The 19,336-nt window shown below is 35.1% G+C and overlaps 2 protein-coding genes across 2 annotated transcripts; both read right to left on the bottom strand.

Moving 5' to 3' along the window:
- Window positions 1-177: 177 nt before the first annotated feature.
- On the bottom strand, window positions 178-5,703 carry LOC120190861 (NADPH--cytochrome P450 reductase-like). Its single transcript, XM_039193900.1, has 18 exons — window positions 5,230-5,703; window positions 4,473-4,532; window positions 4,296-4,372; window positions 4,142-4,199; window positions 3,949-4,032; window positions 3,783-3,819; window positions 3,352-3,421; window positions 2,946-3,140; window positions 2,762-2,854; window positions 2,361-2,586; window positions 2,137-2,220; window positions 1,882-2,033; window positions 1,699-1,795; window positions 1,392-1,541; window positions 1,235-1,312; window positions 984-1,106; window positions 785-898; window positions 178-594 (listed from the first exon to the last, which is right to left on the bottom strand). The coding sequence occupies exons 1-18, from the start codon at window positions 5,530-5,532 to the stop codon at window positions 514-516; spliced, it is 2,082 nt and encodes a 693-aa protein (XP_039049831.1). The 5' UTR covers window positions 5,533-5,703; the 3' UTR covers window positions 178-513.
- Window positions 5,704-9,610: 3,907 nt separating this feature from the next.
- Window positions 9,611-10,098, bottom strand: LOC120190947. The gene is made up of 2 exons (XM_039193954.1): window positions 9,923-10,098; window positions 9,611-9,813 (listed from the first exon to the last, which is right to left on the bottom strand). Exons 1-2 carry the CDS (start codon window positions 10,071-10,073, stop codon window positions 9,611-9,613), a joined length of 354 nt encoding a protein of 117 aa, XP_039049885.1. The 5' UTR covers window positions 10,074-10,098.
- Window positions 10,099-19,336: the final 9,238 nt, after the last annotated feature.

Raw genomic sequence — 19,336 nt, 5'->3', positions numbered from 1 at the left:
CTCATTTAATTCCTGCTTTATTTATATAAAAAAATAACAAAGCCAACAAAACATACATTTTTCGGGTTTCAACCTAATAATTTATATGTGCATACTTGAGAAAGTAACCGTGATAACAAGCGCGAAAAGCATCCAGTTTTATTTCACAAATTTATTTCAGTACAAACACTAGGATGATAAATCGAAAAAATAACCTACAAACAGCTTTGACTACTTTGTTCACATCCTCTGTAACTAGCTGCCCACTGTTCCCCTATAGCAACTTTAAATGAAAGAGCAAGTCCAAAAATAAATGAGCCTTCTATTTAAGAGTATTAATTAAGTTTAAAATAAAAAACAAGGTAGATTAACATCTTGCAATTGAAGCCTCTTCTTACAATATGAAAAACAGTTTAGCTTTCTGCTATCACTGTCAAATTGGCTGTTTTTACTCGCAGGAACTGGTGAAAGAAATCTCGATGAAATAAATTCATCACCATCTTGGTCTATGGATAAAATGAAAATGAGCAGCCATCACCAAACGTCTCTAAGATATCGTCCTTCCATCTGGAGTTTCTTTACCATAGACTCTGCCTTTGATGAATCCACGCTTTCCTGAAATTTGTAGACGGTTTTTTTGGAAGTTCATGAATGGACGATGAATTTAATTATGAAAAGACAAACTCCCAGGATGTAGTGATTGTAAAACAGTTCGATTGTCATTACATGAATTCTTGAAAAACTTATTAAAATTATAAGATTTCTGGCAATATAAGGAAAAAATAGAAAGAGACGATGATCATACCTGCTCCTGAATAATTGTGTGCAAAGTGCGATGAACATCTCTTGCCATGCCCTTGGCGTCACCACATACATAAAGATATCCACCCTTAGATATTAGGTTCCATATATGTGCTGCCTGTAATCAAAAGCAGCATATGTTATAATACAGCACTTTCATATCACTGAGTAGAACCTCTGTTTTTCCGACAACTAGTACTTACTTTACCCATCATTTTATGTTGAACATATTCCTTTTGTGGCCCTTCTCTCGAGAATGCAACAATAAGCTCAGACAGGGCACCTCGTTCAACAAAGTTATTGAGCTCATCCTCGTAAATGAAATCCTGCAAAAGTTGCCAAGAAAGTAATAAATAGAATCCTAACTACAAATATCTAACAATGAAAGCCAGTTATAGAAAGACATGCTGACATCGTTGCTAAAAAGTTATTAGTATCAGAATAGAATCCTAACCATTCGCCTATTCCTACATCCAAAAAAGAGTATAGATGGACCAAGTTCTGCACCATCTTCTTTAAGGACCATTATTTCCTGCAAAAAGCAATTAATTGCACATTATTTTCTTCCTTTTGCAAAATAAAAGAAACCCGTAAAACAGAAAGTAACAAACCTGTAGAAATCCTCTAAAAGGTGCCAATCCAGTCCCAGGTCCAACCATGATAATTGGAATTGAAGGATCTGCTGGTAGCTTAAAATTAGATTGCCTTATAAAAATAGGAGCCCGGCTACAATCATTGCTTTTCTCCGGCGGAACTGCATTCTGATTTTTTTTTCATTACAGTTCGGTGTCATGTGTCAGTAAAGCCTAAATAACTTCTCTAGCAAATAGCAAGTATCAGCAAGATTTGCATAAAAGACAAAAGGAATGAATTATTAGAAAGGAAAGGGCATAGAAACAAAAGAGATATAATCACTACCTTCATCCATGTTGAACACACGCCCCGGTGAATTCTTCCAGTTGGAGTCGGACCATAAACTAAAGCGCAAGTTACATGAACCCTGTGGGGTACAAACCTGCTCAGAGCAACCAACCTTCGTATAAATATAAGGTTATAGGTAATACTGCACCAGGGTAAAATAGACAATATAAATTCAATAACCTAGGGGAGGATGAGATAGAATAATAACGAGGCTGTAAATGAGGAGCTATTGCAGCAAAAAATACACCAAGAGGAGGTTTTGCTGATGGGAAGTCAGCCATAACTTCAAGAAGACTTCTCTGACTGCCGACAATCCATTGTGAGTACTCATCCTGGGAAAAAAGTGACATGTTTAAAAGGGAGAAGAGAACATAAGAAACAAGAGCATAAAACATGAGCAGACAAAAGGATGAAAACAACTGCACGCTTATCAACCTTTCCCTGCGGTGATGATAAGAACTTAAGCCTTTCAGCTTCACTGGGTTCAGTGGCATGAGCAGCCAAGGCAATCAAAGCAGCCTAACCACAAAAAAACAGTTTTGAAACAAAGAAACCAATTACTTAAGCAAAAAAAGCGACCCAAAAATAAGGCAGAAATCAGCTGGAAACGTTTTCCTTCTATTCAAGAAAAAAGAAATAATCTGAAGGGGGTGGTTTACCTTCCGTGGTGGGTTTAAGAGATCTGCATATCGTGCCAATGCCGTTCGAAGTGTACATGGATTGGCAAAAGGTGGTGGCAATGAGCTTCCAAGGGGTGTACCATCCTCATTGTCAGTGTGTATAGAAAATATCAAATCCAGAGGTTTACCCAACAATCTCGCAGCTTCCTCAACAGTGTCAATGCAATTATCAGCATAAACACCAACATGATCTCCAGTTTCATATCTGGGACAGATGAACTTATTATTGGAAGAGTATAAGGTCATAAATCATAAGCCAAATTATCTATTCTTGTAAATCCAAGGGGCCAAAAGCACTTAAACACAGCAATACTAATAATACTTCCACAGAAAATTGATTGAGGATTTATGGTAACAAAAACTACAAGCTGTGAACTAACGTGATCCCAGTCCCTGATATGTCAAACTCCAAATGTATACAGGAGCGATCAGATTCAGGCTTGTGCAGCTCTTTCTGAACAACAACATTAACCCTGAGCACAAATCATGTAAGAGTGTCCTCAGAAAGGAAATAAAAGCATGAGGAAACAGGATTTGAAAACCATCACATTAACCTCCTCTTACCTGCATGGATGGTGGATGTCATATGAAGCATTCCCATTTGCCTTATTTGAGTAATCATCCTCGATGTGCATCATAGCAGGATCATGAATCACTACTCTATATTCAGGGATAGCAGCTGTATATGGGGTAGAGGCAGTATTTTCATCATCTTCATCTCTAAGCAATTGATCTAACTCTGGCCAAAGCAATTCTCTCCTAAGGGATGAATTAAAAGGTTATAATAAAAAAAAAACAATTAAATAAAGCTAAAAGAGCACAAAATTTAAGTACAGTCCCAAGCAAACTTCTTCATCACATCGGTAAGATCATGTTTCAGCTTCAATAAAAAAAAAGGCACCAGAATCGTTTGAGAGAGACAATTAGATGGGTGACGGCTACAGAGAACCTCTGAAAGAAGATGGCATACCATGCAGTAAAATCATCTTCAATACATTGATCATCATCACCAAGACCAACATTTATAAGACGTTTAGCACCTGTTTGCACAGGAAGAAGTCATCCAGTTATCAGCCATTCCCTCAATTTGTTGGCAGTGAAATTAGATGCAAAAAAAGCATAGGACAAGCTATCAGCCATTTGTTTCCTTTCAAAGAAATGATATATAGCTCAATCATAAAATCAATTTTCCCAACTCTTTATGCTCGAAGCAATTTTAAAAGATACAAGGGATATGCTTATATGTATGATACCCAAAAAACCTTGAGTAAATTTTCATCCTGAACCTCCCAATCTGCACCTAACCTTGAATTTTTGACTCCATAGTCATGACTCATTAGTAAGAACAATGCCATCAATTAGATCAGAAGGGTTGAGTCTCAAAGCAAGACAGAAAAATACCTTGTTCAGAAAGTTGCTCATCAAGCACCTTTGCGATCTACTTCCAGAAAAGACCATCAAACTAGATTAAACAATTGTAAAGGAGAAAAAACAAGCAATCAAAGCAAATTAAATGCTCTTGATTGCCTTGTTCAGTGGTTGGGTCCTATGTCTCTGTGTGGTTTACCTTATTAAAATGTTCATATTGACGGTTACCCAGACCAAAGACACCATACGTGAGTTGCTGAAGCCAAGGCTGCCTTTCATTTCCCTGAAGTAGAATAAAACAGCATAGTTATGAGCGTTAAATAACAAAAAAATGGCAAAGCCAGTATAATACAAGGTCTAAATTTGAATGTTCTTTTCAAGTAGTAACCAACCTCAGTAAACCATTTGTAAAATCTAGCAGCGTTATCAGTTGGTTCCCCATCACCATAACTACAATCACAGTCAACTATATTAAATACCCCAGGCTGTATATAATGCCAAAAGAATAACCAAGAAAAGAGCCAACAGAAGCGAGAATTAGCTTACGTGGCAACCATGAAAAAGGCTAAAGTTTCCTTTTTGAGTTTCTCTTCATATTGTTCATCATCCACAGCATAATCATCCTAACATGAAACATACACAAATTAATGGTCATAATTGTAAACGCTAGAACACGTTCTCATGCAAGAAAACAAAGTAGCAACATGGTTCCCTGTACATTACCAGGTCAACAACTTTTACAGCTGCCTTCTCATATCTTGCCTTGATCTCTTCTGCTAAAGCCTGCAATATAAAATTCTCATATAAAAAATTAAAATTTGAATTAAAATAGGGGCTTGTTCCAATCATGCAGCACCACGTGCCAAGCACACATCAATTTTTTGCCCAGTGTAACAGCGACTAACAGAAAAAAAGGACAATAAAACACTCCTCAGGTAGCTAAATCAGCCACAATTTGCAGAACTACCAAGAACTATTGATGCCAGGTTTCTATCTCTAGCCATATCCCAATTTCTTTAAGCTCTGAGTGACGAAAGCTACTGACACAGCACATAGCGAATACATACCACCAATAAATGGCCTATGAATAAGAAATTCATTATTTACAGTTAAGCTCCCAGAAATGATGGAAAGCATACGAAAGGGCAGTAAACATCAAATATTGCCTTTAACCCTAACTTTATTCATAATGAATCAAGTTTGAAAGAAATCATTTCCAAATCCCTTTGCTGCTTCTTAATTCAGTTCTGTCCGTGCAATTAGTTATATCAGCAACCGAATTTTCCACAACGAATTAGTGACTAAATAATAAGCTAAATTAATAGTTTTGACATCAGTTATCTTACGATTTTCATCCAAGAAAAGAGGCATCAGTTCCCTCAAGTAGTCAGCAGTCAAAACTCTTACATTTTCAACAAATCAATCAAATCACCACACTCGGCAATCAAAATCAGAACTTTACGGTTACTAATTTACTTACCTTAGCAAATCCCTCAGCTGTCCCCGTCTGGGTGCCGTAGAAAATGGTAACTTTAGTTTTACCGGCAGCAATTAAGGCGTCATCATCTTCATCATCTTTAAGTGAAACAGGCTTAGAAGCTACCAACGGTTTCACATCACGGCTGCGTTCAGAAGCTGATTTTTTCCAGAAGAACACCAAAAGCCCCAGAATCACCGCCAACGACGTCGTAGCGATCACTATCATGGAATCCGTTACCGTACCGCCTAACGACACTCCCAATACAGATTCAACAAAACCCACCAAATCCGAGCTCGAACTCATCTTTAACCCCCAAAATTTTCAAAAATTATGAAGTAATTAATTTTTCTTTATTGAAAAAATTTGGAAGATTCGGGGCGAGATTTGTGATACTTGCAGATGGTGGAGTTGAAAGTTTTTGTTTTGGGAGAGGGGCCCAGAGAGAGATAGAGAGAGCTGAGCTTGACAAGAAAATTTAGACGAGAGCAAAACGAGAGGTCCGTACGGGTTTTAATTGTATTTATTTTTCTTTAAAAGAAAAAAAAACTTTTTAGAGATGCCCTCTTTTACGAGGAAAAAACTTGTGGGAGTGTTTCTCTGTTCTGCAGTCCATCCTACTCATTATGATAGTGCAGCCGTTGACAAATGCAAAAAGCTCATCAACCTTATTATCTAGACTTACATGTATTATTGTCAATGTTTTTAAAATCGGATCGAAAATTGAACCGGTGAAGATATTGGTTCACCGATTCAATCGAGTTTAATCACGATTGAACCAAATTTTATATAAAATAATATTTTTTTAATTTTATATAATATTCAAAGTAATATTAATATATATGTAATACTTTTTTTAAGTTTACAATATTAAAAGGTATAAAAATATTACAAGTCATAACATATATAAATTAAAACCATAAAATCAAGTGAAACAAAATGATTCAAATCAACTACAACATAATATTTAAGGTAAAACATATTAAATAATAAATATAATTATATAACTATAATAAAAAATAAAATTGAGACTTAAAAAAATCATAACAAATGATGTCATTTAATTTAATTTAAAAAAAATAATCCCACATGGTTAAGAAATATAGAAGAGCTTCCCAAAAGTTTAAAGAGTAAAAATATGAGAACAAAACAATCCCACATGGCTAAGAAACATAGAAGAGCATCCCAACTTACTTCTATAAATAATAGAGATAATTTGACATTCAAAATCATGGAGCCTTTTGGTGAGCACAGAGCGAACTATTCTTTCGCTTCAATTGAGCTCAAATTTTTGGCTTTAATCGAACTTATAATTTTTTTTTTAGTTCGAGCCTTTTCGAGTTCAAGTTTTAATATTATATTTTGAGTTCGAGTTGAACTTGATAATTTTTAGGTCGTGAGTTTTTAAGTTGAGCTGAGCTTACTTTTAAAGTTTTCGAGTTCGAGTCAAGCTTGGTAATACTCGAATTTGACTTGGCTCGTTAAACAAACGGCATCGTTTGGTTTATTTTTTTAAATAAAAAAAGTAAACTGGCGGTTCAAACCAGTTTTGTCGGTTTTAAGTCGATTCACCCCGATTTTCAACCGGTTCATTACCAGACCGGTTTTGTGAGGTAACCGGACCGGACAGGCCACCGATTCACGGATCAACCGATTGAAGCGACCGATCCGGTTCGGTTTTAATAACCATGATTATTGTCTCTTAAAAGTATGTTATTTATATTAAATTGTTTTTAAAATATTTTTTGAGATATTTTATTTTTTGAAATTTAAATTAGTATTTCGTTTATCTTAAATCATTAAATCCATTAGAAATAACAATGATAAATTATATATTTAATCACACAATTATTTTTATGGTTTTATTTTGGTTACTCAACTATATTTTTTTCTTCTAAATTATCATTAACTTAAGTTTTTGTTCCGTTTTAATCACTCAATTCATTTCGATTTATTTTTCAAATTTGTAGTATATAAAAAATTATCTGTATTATATATATTTTTATTTGATATATAAATTTAATATATAATAAAAAATAATATTATAATGTAAATAATAAACTAGTATTGAATTTATTTCTATATCTCATTGCTTCCAGTGTGTAGCTTGTCTTCTTTAATGGTGTCATTGAAATCATACCATATAGCCCCAACTAACCACATGAAACTTGTCTACAGTGCCTGGCAATTATACAAAGCTCAAGAGGAGCTTATCAAGGTTGCCAAGCTATTTGGCGTGAACTGTTGGCAGAGGAGGTGGTCCCTCTCATCTTCCTTTATTATCTCAACCACCAGACACTATTCATGGGTCACTTCGGGTTACAGATCAAGGTGAAGTTATGGAGCAATCATTCGGAGAGCGACGCCTGTGCTTTAGAACACTCCAGCGTTAGCATGGTATACTCCCACGGAAACAAGAATGGCGTGCATTGTTGGATGAGATGGCCGTTGTTGCTACGGAGGAGTACCGTTCCATCGTCTTCAAAGAACCTCGATTTGTGATATCAACGATATTACAAATTTAAAAAATAAATTGAATCGAACTGGGTGACCAAAACATAATAAATTTAAATTTAATGATGCTTTTGAAAAAAAAAAACTAGGTGATTAAAACGGAACTGTAAGAATAATTGAGTCATTAAAATGTAATTTACTATTGGCTTTTTAAATAAAGTTAATGGTTTGAGGTAAATGAAATAATAATTTAAATTTTAGGGGATAAAATGTCTCGAAAAATATTTTAGGAGACAACTCGATACAAATGACATATTTTAAATTGTAATGGTGCATTTAAGCCTATTATTTATTTAAACGTTAAGTTTTTTCCTTATTAATTTGACATATTTTTTTAATAGAAGCAATTAGTTTTATTAAAAGAAGAATACTAAAAATTACAATGAATGTTTATAACCATAACCGTTAATAAATATATAATTAAAATATTTTCCTATAATCATTGACATAAGAAACTAGCCACTGGAGATCATACAATAAACATATAAGAAAAATGTTAAAAACTCAACTAAAATATTCGAACAAAGATAGATACGAATAGATCTGTCTGCATCGACAAAAGAATTACAAAAGATGATGAAAACTACTGAAATACCACAGACAAATCGCATATCAAAGTCGAACGACATGAAAAACTATCCATGAACGCAACCACGTATCCCAATACAATAGAAGGTCTAAAGTAAGGAAGATCATCAAAATAATAAATAAACGACATCTTGATCAGTCGAGACATCATCAAATTCAATCATGAGAAAAGGTAGAAACGAAAAAACAACCAAACAACCGAAAACGTGTCAAAAGATAGAAGAAAACATGTCATAAAGACAGAGAAAACATGCCGCAAAGGTAGTGTTATTGGAAACAAAAAATCAAAAGAAAAATAAAGATGTAATATAAAAAAATAAATGAAAAATAAGAAGCACTTACGGTCGACAGTCAACACTAAGTTTAGTGTTGCCGCCGACTAAGCAAAATTATAAAAGGGAGAGCAGCGCAAGAAGAAAAAAATTAAGAAAAATCTAGGGAAAACGACACATTAATCTAAAATAATTATAAGGTAATATAGATCTATAAATAATAAAATTATAATCTGACATAACTATAATGTAAATTTTTTTATTTAACATAAAATATTTAAAACATGTGCATCAAATATATTATATAGTTATCGAAAGAACAATTTATATTTAACATATCAAAAAAATTATTATTAACATTTCATAACATTATTTACTTTTTAACACATTAAAGTAAAATTGTTTATAATATAAATATATTTATAATTTTATTAGTTTCATGCGAGATTTTAATTATTAGTTTCATGCGAGATTTTAATCAGCATTTAATATTTAAATTGATGATAAAGTATATGAATGGTGTCTTGGTTATAAGATGTTATTATGTTGATTTCCTCGACTATTGAAAGCAACGATGTTGTCAGTAGATATCATTAAAATATGATTTTATCATATCTTAATCATCATGTTAATGTCTAACTCAGATATCCGCCAAATTTTTAACATAAAAGGACGAGTCTATAATATAACAATAGTCAAGTGATCATTTTGTAACTTTTAATAGTCGAAAACTTAATAAAATAACACTATGAGTCATTTTATGAGATCATTTGTGTACTTTATCCTTACATTAAGATGTGACGTATAAAAGAAACTTGTGTGGAAGGATTGAAGGAATAGGGTGGATCGGGAACTTTAGTAGGTTTTATTTATTTATTCTTCTTTACTTACAGACATCATGCGAATTTTGCAAATTTGCAAATTGTGTGGAAGGGATAGGGTGGATGGGGAACTCTAGTAGGTCTTCATTATTATAAATGCTAATGCAGATAACAAAAATGAATCAACAGTTACTGCAGAGGGTTATCTGGCAAGGATGAGATTGATCCGGTAAACGCTACCCAAAACAACAAACACGTGATCCGAGGCGCAGGGAACAATGCTGGTAAATATCTCAACTGCAGCCATCTCGAAACCAAGAAATGGATAAATTTTATTGTTAACGTGACACAGACATCCTCAATTTTTCTACGCACATCACTGCAAACTTTATCTGCAAATCCCATTTACAATAGCAAAATGTTAGTGCAAAATTATACCAAATCGTATTTGTAGACAGAGTCAAGTTAATTAGTTTATGAAGCATGAAACATTAAACTCACCGAACTGCTGTCGGAAATAGCTTTTGTTCTCTTCCTCCAAACTCTTCTGCGGCCCCTGAACACACGATCGAGCAAAGACACCAAGAATCAGCCCAAGCAAGGCCACGAAGATGATTATATCTTTGTTCATGTTTTTCAACTTTGACGCCATTATAACTCACCAAGAGCTACTTCTCTTTTCTCACAATTTATATTGAACTTCTGGCTTATTCTGAAATAACACTCGATAGAAACGAAAACGGTAAACACTTGTGCCTTTACCATGATATTTATATACTTTTGAGTTAGAAGCCGAGTTCGCTTGATGAATCATGGTTCATTTATTATTAACAAATACCATTCAATGAAAAGTCGAAAGCAGTGAGTTTATTAATTTTAATATACTAAAAAATATTTCACTATGGTGTATGGTTATGTTATATTAATCTTACAGTATACGAATATTGATTCTAAACTTGCAAAGCACGAAGTCAACCATTAACTTCTTTGTTTTGTAGGATACATTGTCAACTGAAATTTCCTTGGACCCCAAACTTTTCATTTCCCATGTGCTTGCAAAGTTTGATTGTTTCAAATCAACACGCCTATTCGTGTTTGCTGATTATTTTTCAAAGCCCCACAACAGGAAAAAAATTGTATATATATCATAAGCTGAGTTAATAAGATGATTTATGTTTGATTAACAATATTTAATTATTCTTGATCACTAGCAGGAATCTTCTCAAATTGAGATGTGGTCTGCTCGTGGGTCTTTATCTTCACTTCCTCGGCATTTGGTGGTTGGTTTGTCATATAAAAGTATAACAATATATATGTAGTATTATCTGTTACTATTTTAATTAATTAATATCACATTGCTTAGGTGTATGACATTAAAATATAAACAAAAGGGTTGGTTAGTTGCAGATTTGAGTCTTGGTAATCTCGAAAGAATATGACAAATAAGTTTAATCAATTATGAATAATTAAAGCTTAATCAGTTCACTGCAGAACAACTTGAGAAGGAATAATAATGGAAATAAACATGTAGAAAACTTGTTTCTTTATCCTTGAAAATACAGACATGCCTACAAATTTTGATCACAGAGGTTGGTATGAGATTGATCCCGTAAATGCCAGCCAAAATGTCATTGACGTAAAAGGAATCGGCTGCGGCAGCACCGGGACATATCTGAACTGCAATGATTTCGCCACCAAGAAATGGAGAAACTGGATTGCCAGTGCTGTAAACCCATCGCTTATGCTTCGTCCCACTAAACCTTGCCCTTCAACTGCAAATCAAGTATTCGACTTTTAAATAAAAAACTTACAAGGAAAAAAACAGTGAAAATTTTGCACTCGCCTGAGTTGTTGACATGGGTGTTTTCCTGTAAATTGTAATGGAAACCATGGAAACACGTGGTTAAGATAACATAGAGAAGCGCTCCAAGAAGAGCAAAGCCATAAATATCCTTGCTCCTGTTGAAATTCTAGATGGCTGCCATTCTAGATGGTAGCCGGTTGAATTCAAAAATAGGGGCTGTTGTGTTTTGTTGAATTTGGGCAAGGGTAAATCACACATTTAGTCATTGTACTTTAGGGTATTTTCAAAGATTAGTCCCTAAGTTTCAATTATAAATACCCTAGCTCATTTAGCTTCAAAATCATCCCAAAATCTTCCAGTTCTCTCTCAAGTGTGTTTTGTAAACACTTGTAATTTTTCTCTTCAGTAAAAGATCTGCAGCAGTCCGGAGACGTAAGCACAATTGGCTGAACTCCGTTATCAATTTTTCGGGTATTATTTTTCCGCTTTTATTTCGTATTCTCACTAATCTGGCTATAGGGAAATTACTTGTTCTCGTTATATTTCCTAACAACTGGTATCATGAGCTTTTGGTTGTGAATTTTGCCAATTTTTTCTGCGGGTTACTATTCACGTGAATAGTGAATTTCGTGAATAGTGAAATTTTGTCGGCGATACGAATTTGTCGACGGAGGTGTTCAAATACACGGCGGTTCGCAGAAATTGTCAAAAACGATTCAAAGAAGCCAGATTCGAGTGGAAGCGATGGCTGCAGACGAAGGGAATGTGAAAATTGAAAAGTTCGATGGTGCGGACTTTGGCTTTTGGAAGATGCAGATCGAAGATTTTCTGTACCAGAAAAATCTATATCAACCCCTCTCAGGAAAGCAACCAGAGGGCATGAAGGATGAAGATTGGGCTCTTCTCGACAGACAAGCCCTCGGAGTTATCCGACTGACGTTATCCCGCAATGTTGCTTTCAACATAGCAAAGGAAAAGACCACGGCGGGTCTTATGGCGGCTCTCTCCAGTATGTATGAGAAGCCATCGGCCTCAAACAAAGTTCATTTGATGAGGCGATTATTTAATTTGCGGATGACGGAAGGGGCATCGATGGCACAACACCTAAATGAACTTAACACAATCACAACCCAGTTGAGTTCAGTGGAAATTGAATTCGATGATGAAGTTCGAGCTTTAATTCTCTTATCATCTTTACCAGACAGTTGGAATGCTACTGTTACAGCAGTCAGCAGTTCGTCGGGAAACAGCAAATTAAAATTCGACGATGTTCGGGATCTGGTACTGAGCGAAGAAATTCGACGGAGAGAATCGGGTGAAGCATCAACCTCCTCAGCCTTGCATACGGAGTCCAGAGGGAGAACTTCAGAAAGGAATTCAAATCGTGGCAGATCGAAATCCAGAAGGGGAAAATCAAGAACAGGAAATAAAGATTTTACCTGTTATAATTGCGGCAAGAAGGGTCACTTTAAAAGAGACTGTCGAGCACTGAAGAAAGATACAAGCGCACAAGGATCTGCCAACATGACAGAGGAGACAGGTGATGCCATGATTCTAAGCGTCAACAGCCCGATTGAATCATGGATCTTGGATTCAGGGGCATCTTTCCACTCCACGTCATGCCAAGAAATCATGGAGAAATATGTCAGTGGTGATTTTGGGAAGGTTCATCTTGTTGATGATGAAACCTTGAAGATCGTCGGAAAAGGAGACATCCGACTAAAGCTGCCAAACCAGACCACCTAGAAGCTGACAGGAGTGAGACATATTCCTGGTCTCAAAAGAAATTTGATTTCTGTAGGACAGCTTGATGGAGAAGGATACAGTACAACCTTTTCAGACTGTGAATGGAAGATTACCAAAGGAGCACTCGTCATTGCTCGTGGTAAGAAGACTGGTACTCTCTATGTAACCTCAAATTTAGAGAATATCATTGCAGTAGCAGATGCTGATGGAAAATCAAACCTATGGCACCAAAGGCTTGGCCATATGAGCGAGAAAGGAATGAAGATACTTCTGTCAAAAGGGAAGTTGCTGGATCTAAAGAATGTAGATGTCGGACTATACGAGGATTGCATCTTTGGCAAACAAAAGAAAGTCAGTTTTGCAAAGATTGGCAAGACACCCAAGGCAGAAAGGTTAGAATTGGTTCATACTGATGTATGGGGACCATCCCCAGTTCCATCTCTTGCAGGCTCACTATATTATGTCACCTTCATCGATGATTCAACAAGGAAGGTGTGGGTTTATTTTCTGAAGAAGAAATCAGAAGTCTTCGATATCTTCAGAAAATGGAAGGCCATGGTGGAAAATGAGACTGGTTTGAAAGTCAAGCGGTTGAGGTCTGACAATGGAGGAGAGTACAGAGACAGTAGATTCAGAGATTTCTGCGCAAACAATGGAATCAAGATGGAGATAACAGTTCCCAAGACACCGCAACATAATGGTGTAGCAGAGCGCATGAACAGAACTCTGAATGAACGTGCCAGAAGTATGAGGATACATGCCGGCTTGCCCAAATTTCTATGGGCTGAAGCAATCAACACTGCAGCTTACTTGATCAACCGTGGGCCCTCAGTTCCTTTGAATGGCAGAATACCAGAGGAAGTTTGGAGCAAGAAAGAAATAAACCTTTCACACTTAAGAGTGTTTGGTTGTATTTCTTATGTACACATAGACTCTGCTGAAAGAAGTAAGCTTGATGCTAAGTCTAACAAATGTGCCTTTGTTGGTTATGGCGGTGATGAGTTCGGTTACCGGTTTTGGGACTATGAAAATCGGAAGATCATCAGAAGCAGAGATGTCATTTTCAATGAGAATGTGATGTACAAAGACAGGTCAATTGTAGAATCAAGTAGTTCAAATACCAAAGCTGAAACAAAGGAATTTGCTGAGTTTGAGGAGATTCCTGGAAATGATGTTCAAATCAATCCTGAAGCAGTTCAAGAAGAACCAAGCACACCAGAACTGAGACGCTCCTCCAGAATTCCTAAACCAACCCAACGGTATTCTCCTTCTTTACACTACTTGTTGCTGACTGACAATGGTGAACCAGAGTGCTATGATGAAGCAATGCAAGTGGAGGATTCAGTCAAGTGGGAGTCTTCCATGAAAGATGAGATGGACTCGCTTATGTCAAATCAGACATGGGAATTAGCTGAATTACCACTAGGCAAGAAATCGCTCCACAACAAGTGGATTTACAGGATCAAAGAAGAGCACGATGGGAGCAAACGCTACAAAGCAAGATTGGTTGTCAAAGGCTTTCAGCAAAAAGAAGGTATTGACTACAATGAAATTTTCTCTCCAGTCGTAAAATTGTCTACAATCAGACTGGTGTTGAAAATTGTAGCTGCAGAGAATTTACATCTTGAGCAGTTAGATGTAAAGACAGCTTTCCTTCATGGTGATTTGGAGGAAGAAATCTATATGAGGCAGCCAGAAGGCTTCATAGAGGCAGACAAGAAAAACCTGGTATGCAGGTTGAAGAAGAGCTTGTATGGTTTAAAACAAGCTCCTAGACAGTGGTACAAGAAGTTCGATAGCTTCATGAGTAGCAGTGGTTTTATCAGATGCCAAGCAGATCATTGTTGCTACATCAAGAGGTTCGACAACAGCTTCATTATTTTATTATTGTACGTTGATGACATGCTCGTTGCAGGCTCAGACATGCAAGAGATTATACACTTGAAGCAAAAATTATCGAAGCAGTTTGCTATGAAGGATCTGGGCGCTGCAAAGAAGATTCTTGGGATGAGGATCAAGAGAGACACAAAGTCGGGGACTTTGATGTTATCACAGGCTGAGTACATCAACAAAGTACTCTCCAGGTTCAACATGCAAGATGCTAAACCAGTAAGTACACCTTTAGGTGTTCATTTCAGACTCTCCAAAGACCAATCACCAAAGACGGAGGAAGAACGTGCACACATGGTGAAGGTGCCATATGCCTCAGCAATTGGAAGTCTGATGTATGCCATGGTTTGTACCAGACCAGATATTGCTCATGCAGTGGGAGCTGTTAGCAGGTACATGAATAATCCGGGCAAGGTACACTGGGAAGCAGTCAAATGGATCCTCAGATATCTTCGGGGTACCACAAACAAAGCACTTTGTTTCAAAGGTGGAGATATGATACTGACAGGCTATGTAGATGCTGACTTAGCCGGAAATGTCGACATCAGAAGGAGCACTACAGGGTATGTCTATACTCTAGGAGGAACTGCAGTGAGTTGGGTTTCTCAACTACAGAAGATAGTTGCTCTCTCCATAACTGAAGCAGAATATGTCGCTGTTACGGAAGCCAGCAAGGAGATGGTTTGGCTCCAAAGTTTCTTGGAAGAGTTAGGCAAGAAACAAGAAAACAATATCTTGTATTGCGACAGCCAAAGTGTTATCCATCTAGCAAAGAATCCGTCTTTTCATTCCAGGACAAAGCACATACAATTGAGATATCATTTTATCCGGTCTCTTCTGGAAGATGGGATTTTGAAACTTGAAAAGATTAGTGGAGCTCAAAATCCGGCAGACATGTTGACAAAGACGGTGACTACGGACAAACTGAAGTTGTGTTCAACTTCAGTTGGCATGCTAGAATAAAAGACCAGAAATACTGCTGCATCGATCAAGGTGTGAAGACAGATTAAAATCAGTCTTCAAGTGGGAGATTGTTGAAATTCTAGATGGCTGCCATTCTAGATGGTAGCCGGTTGAATTCAAAAATAGGGGCTGTTGTGTTTTGTTGAATTTGGGCAAGGGTAAATCACACATTTAGTCATTGTACTTTAGGGTATTTTCAAAGATTAGTCCCTAAGTTTCAACTATAAATACCCTAGCTCATTTAGCTTCAAAATCATCCCAAAATCTTCCAGTTCTCTCTCAAGTGTGTTTTGTAAACACTTGTAATTTTTCTCTTCAGTAAAAGATCTGCAGCAGTCCGGAGACGTAAGCACAATTGGCTGAACTCCGTTATCAATTTTTCGGGTATTATTTTTCCGCTTTTATTTCGTATTCTCACTAATCTGGCTATAGGGAAATTACTTGTTCTCGTTATATTTCCTAACAACTCCACCCATTCAATTTTGATGCCATTTTAGAAAACTTATCAGTACTTTCTGTTTATCTTCTTTTATGTTTCCAAGTTAACTCTTTGGGGTTTCTTTTAAAGCAGTTTCAGGCAACTAGAATGCAATGAGAGTCGACTAACCAAGTCAAGTTCCAATGTGGGTCGTTGCATTAATGAAGGAGAAATTTCTCATTTCAGAATAGAAAGTAGAAACATGGTTGGGGCACCAAATGTCCAATTTCCTTCACCCTTAGTCAACTTAACTCATGTTTCATGCAATTGGACCACAGGAGATAATGATAACCCTATATAAGAACGAACACATAATTTTATATTAGAGCGAACTAATTTATAAAATTTTAAGGAGCAAAAATAGATCATCGCTAAAAGTATAAAGAAAAAAATCTAAAATATATAAAAATTTAAAATTTTTAAGAGGAGACGACTATTATTCAGGTCGCCCTTCCTTGGATCCATCCCTGACCATAAGACTTCCATGTCTGGTTGGAATTAAGCCGTAGGGGGGAGGGAGAGTCTAAAAACCTTAACACTTGCAATGAGGATATATGATAAAAGTACTGTAAAAAATCAATCTATTATATATCATCACTCGTTCGTGTAACAATTCAACTGAAAATAAAATCAATTATGATAATAAAACTAATTTAAGTGATAATAATATATCGATATCATAATATTAAAGTTGTCCCCAAGCTTTGGAAAGCTTCAAATAGAAAATAGTCATTATTTGAAGGACATGTAAGTAATGTAAATTTGTGGTTGTGAAGGACATTAACAGGAAAAGTAGGTCTACATATTGTGTTAATTTATAGATCTGCTTGAAACCTGACATTTTAAAATTTTCAACCTATGTAAAGATGACTATTAATCTACTTGGTAATTTTTTCTTTCTTTTAAGAGAAAGCTAAGGAATTTGAGTTTCTCTTGTTTTCCTTAAACTTTTATTTGTCTAAAAAAATTAAGGTGTAAAATATCAGCTTTATCCTTTTTTTTTTCTCTTTGTATATTGTTTTATGAAGGGTTGTAGTTGTAAATCTATTATAATTAATAATTTACTTTTACTTTTACTTCCACTATTTATACCAAATATTTTTTTTTTGCAATTACTTTCTTTCTTTTTTTACTGATTTTAATTATCCAAACAAAATAATGAAATCTTCTTCTTTACTTTGCTCTTTTATTTTCCTTTAATCCAAGCATTGTGTAAGAAAACTGAAGAGTTGAAATAGCGTAGCAAATGTGAGGCTGTTGACTCATGACTGTGTGGATGAATGGGAAGGGCAAATCCCCTTTGGCAAAAACATAATCATGCAAGAACACAGGTATTTTTTCCAAAGGATAAATCCTCCATAATACCTCAACTCCACGTGTATCTTTGCTTCTAAAATGATTAAACCATGAGCAAAGGATTCAAGGAAGATCAAGAACATATGTTGCGAATAATTATTAGCGTAGGAGTATCTTCAATCAGAGTCCAGAGATGATAAACTCAGCTTTATTGCAGCTTAATTTTTTGGTACAATATCATGAAGTAATCATAAGATTCATTTGATTCAAACTTCGGTTTACTCCCAATCTTTTCAGTCTAAACAAATATACAACAGCAATTTAACAAGGAAAACAAAAGTCTACATATTGTTCCAAAGATCAGCTTGAGACCTGACATTTCCAGTTTTGGTCTGCTTCTAGAGATCCTAGAATCTGCAGGCAAAAGATGAAACAGAAAGTACTATTTATCACCAGAATCAAGAAGGAGGGAGATTGGATTAATTCATTGAAATAGTTGTGTAAAAGAACACATTATATTGAAGCTTCAACTTGACAAGTAGGTTTTGAAGTGGTGTCTGCCAAAGGAGGTTTGCCCTCTAATGCAGTTGAGCATATTCGACATGGAATAAGGCCTAATGTACTAATGTTGATGCCTTTTTTTTTCTCTCGTGGGAGAATGACATGGATTGCCACCTGATTGTTCATATGTTGAAATTTCACATTTTTACAGAATTTCAGTGAATCACCACCGGGATTTTGGCATCACTTGAACATGTAACCATATTCATAAGGACCCACAAATATTTTCACAAAAGATAGAAAGAAGAAAGAAAAAAAGGGTTCTGAAGAATACCTGTAATGGTTGCTTTGGCGCACAAGACCAAAAAAATGTTCTTTATGTGGTGAGGGTATATCCTTCTTGTAAGACTATACGCAGGACGAAACCAGGAAAAATATTTCAAGGTCCCATGAAAGTTATAAATTTTCAAAGGGTTAAAATATTTTTTGGGCGAAACCAAACGAAAATACTAATTTAATTTAATATTATCGATTAATCAAACATCAGCTCAGTTAAAAATTATTAAATTATCTCTACTTTGAATTACTATTATCTATCATAATATATTTTATCTTTTTATATTTCTATATAATCTTTAACTAAGTAAACAAAAATGATATTAGAATCAATCAATCAAACCCATGTTTAATAAAATTTAAATAAATTCTTGATCACTCCACTTATAATTATTATTAAAATGATTTTATAAATTATAACTTTTTACACAAAATATTTCTTTTATCCATATATATTTAATTTATATTTGACTCAAATTATTACATTTAACTTATTTTGTTTTTATATTTTATTTTATCGATTAAATATAAAGATTTAAATTGAATTATAAAGAATCAATTAAACACGTATATCATATATCTTTTACTTATTTTTACCGTACAAATTTCTTTATACTTATTACAAAAGTATAAAAATCAAAATGCATTAAGCGTGATAACATGAGGACCTATTCGGTATTTTTATACATACTTTTTAATACAAATTTGAATATAAAATTTAAAAAAAAATTATTTTCATTAAAATGGTTGGAGATTCACGGAATGATGGAATCAAGATTGTTTTCCAATTTGATCAAGTAAAACATATCAAAATGGTGAAATACAACAAAATAGCACGATCACTTTCATAATTCAGAAAAATCTTAAAACGACGACGTCAGAAACAAGCTGACGTCAATAA

This window comes from Hibiscus syriacus, unplaced genomic scaffold, assembly GCF_006381635.1.
Source record: "Hibiscus syriacus cultivar Baekdansim isolate YM2019G1 unplaced genomic scaffold, ASM638163v2 tig00116964_pilon, whole genome shotgun sequence".
Classification (NCBI taxonomy): domain Eukaryota; kingdom Viridiplantae; phylum Streptophyta; class Magnoliopsida; order Malvales; family Malvaceae; genus Hibiscus; species Hibiscus syriacus.
This window is presented reverse-complemented; position numbering and strand designations above follow the sequence as displayed.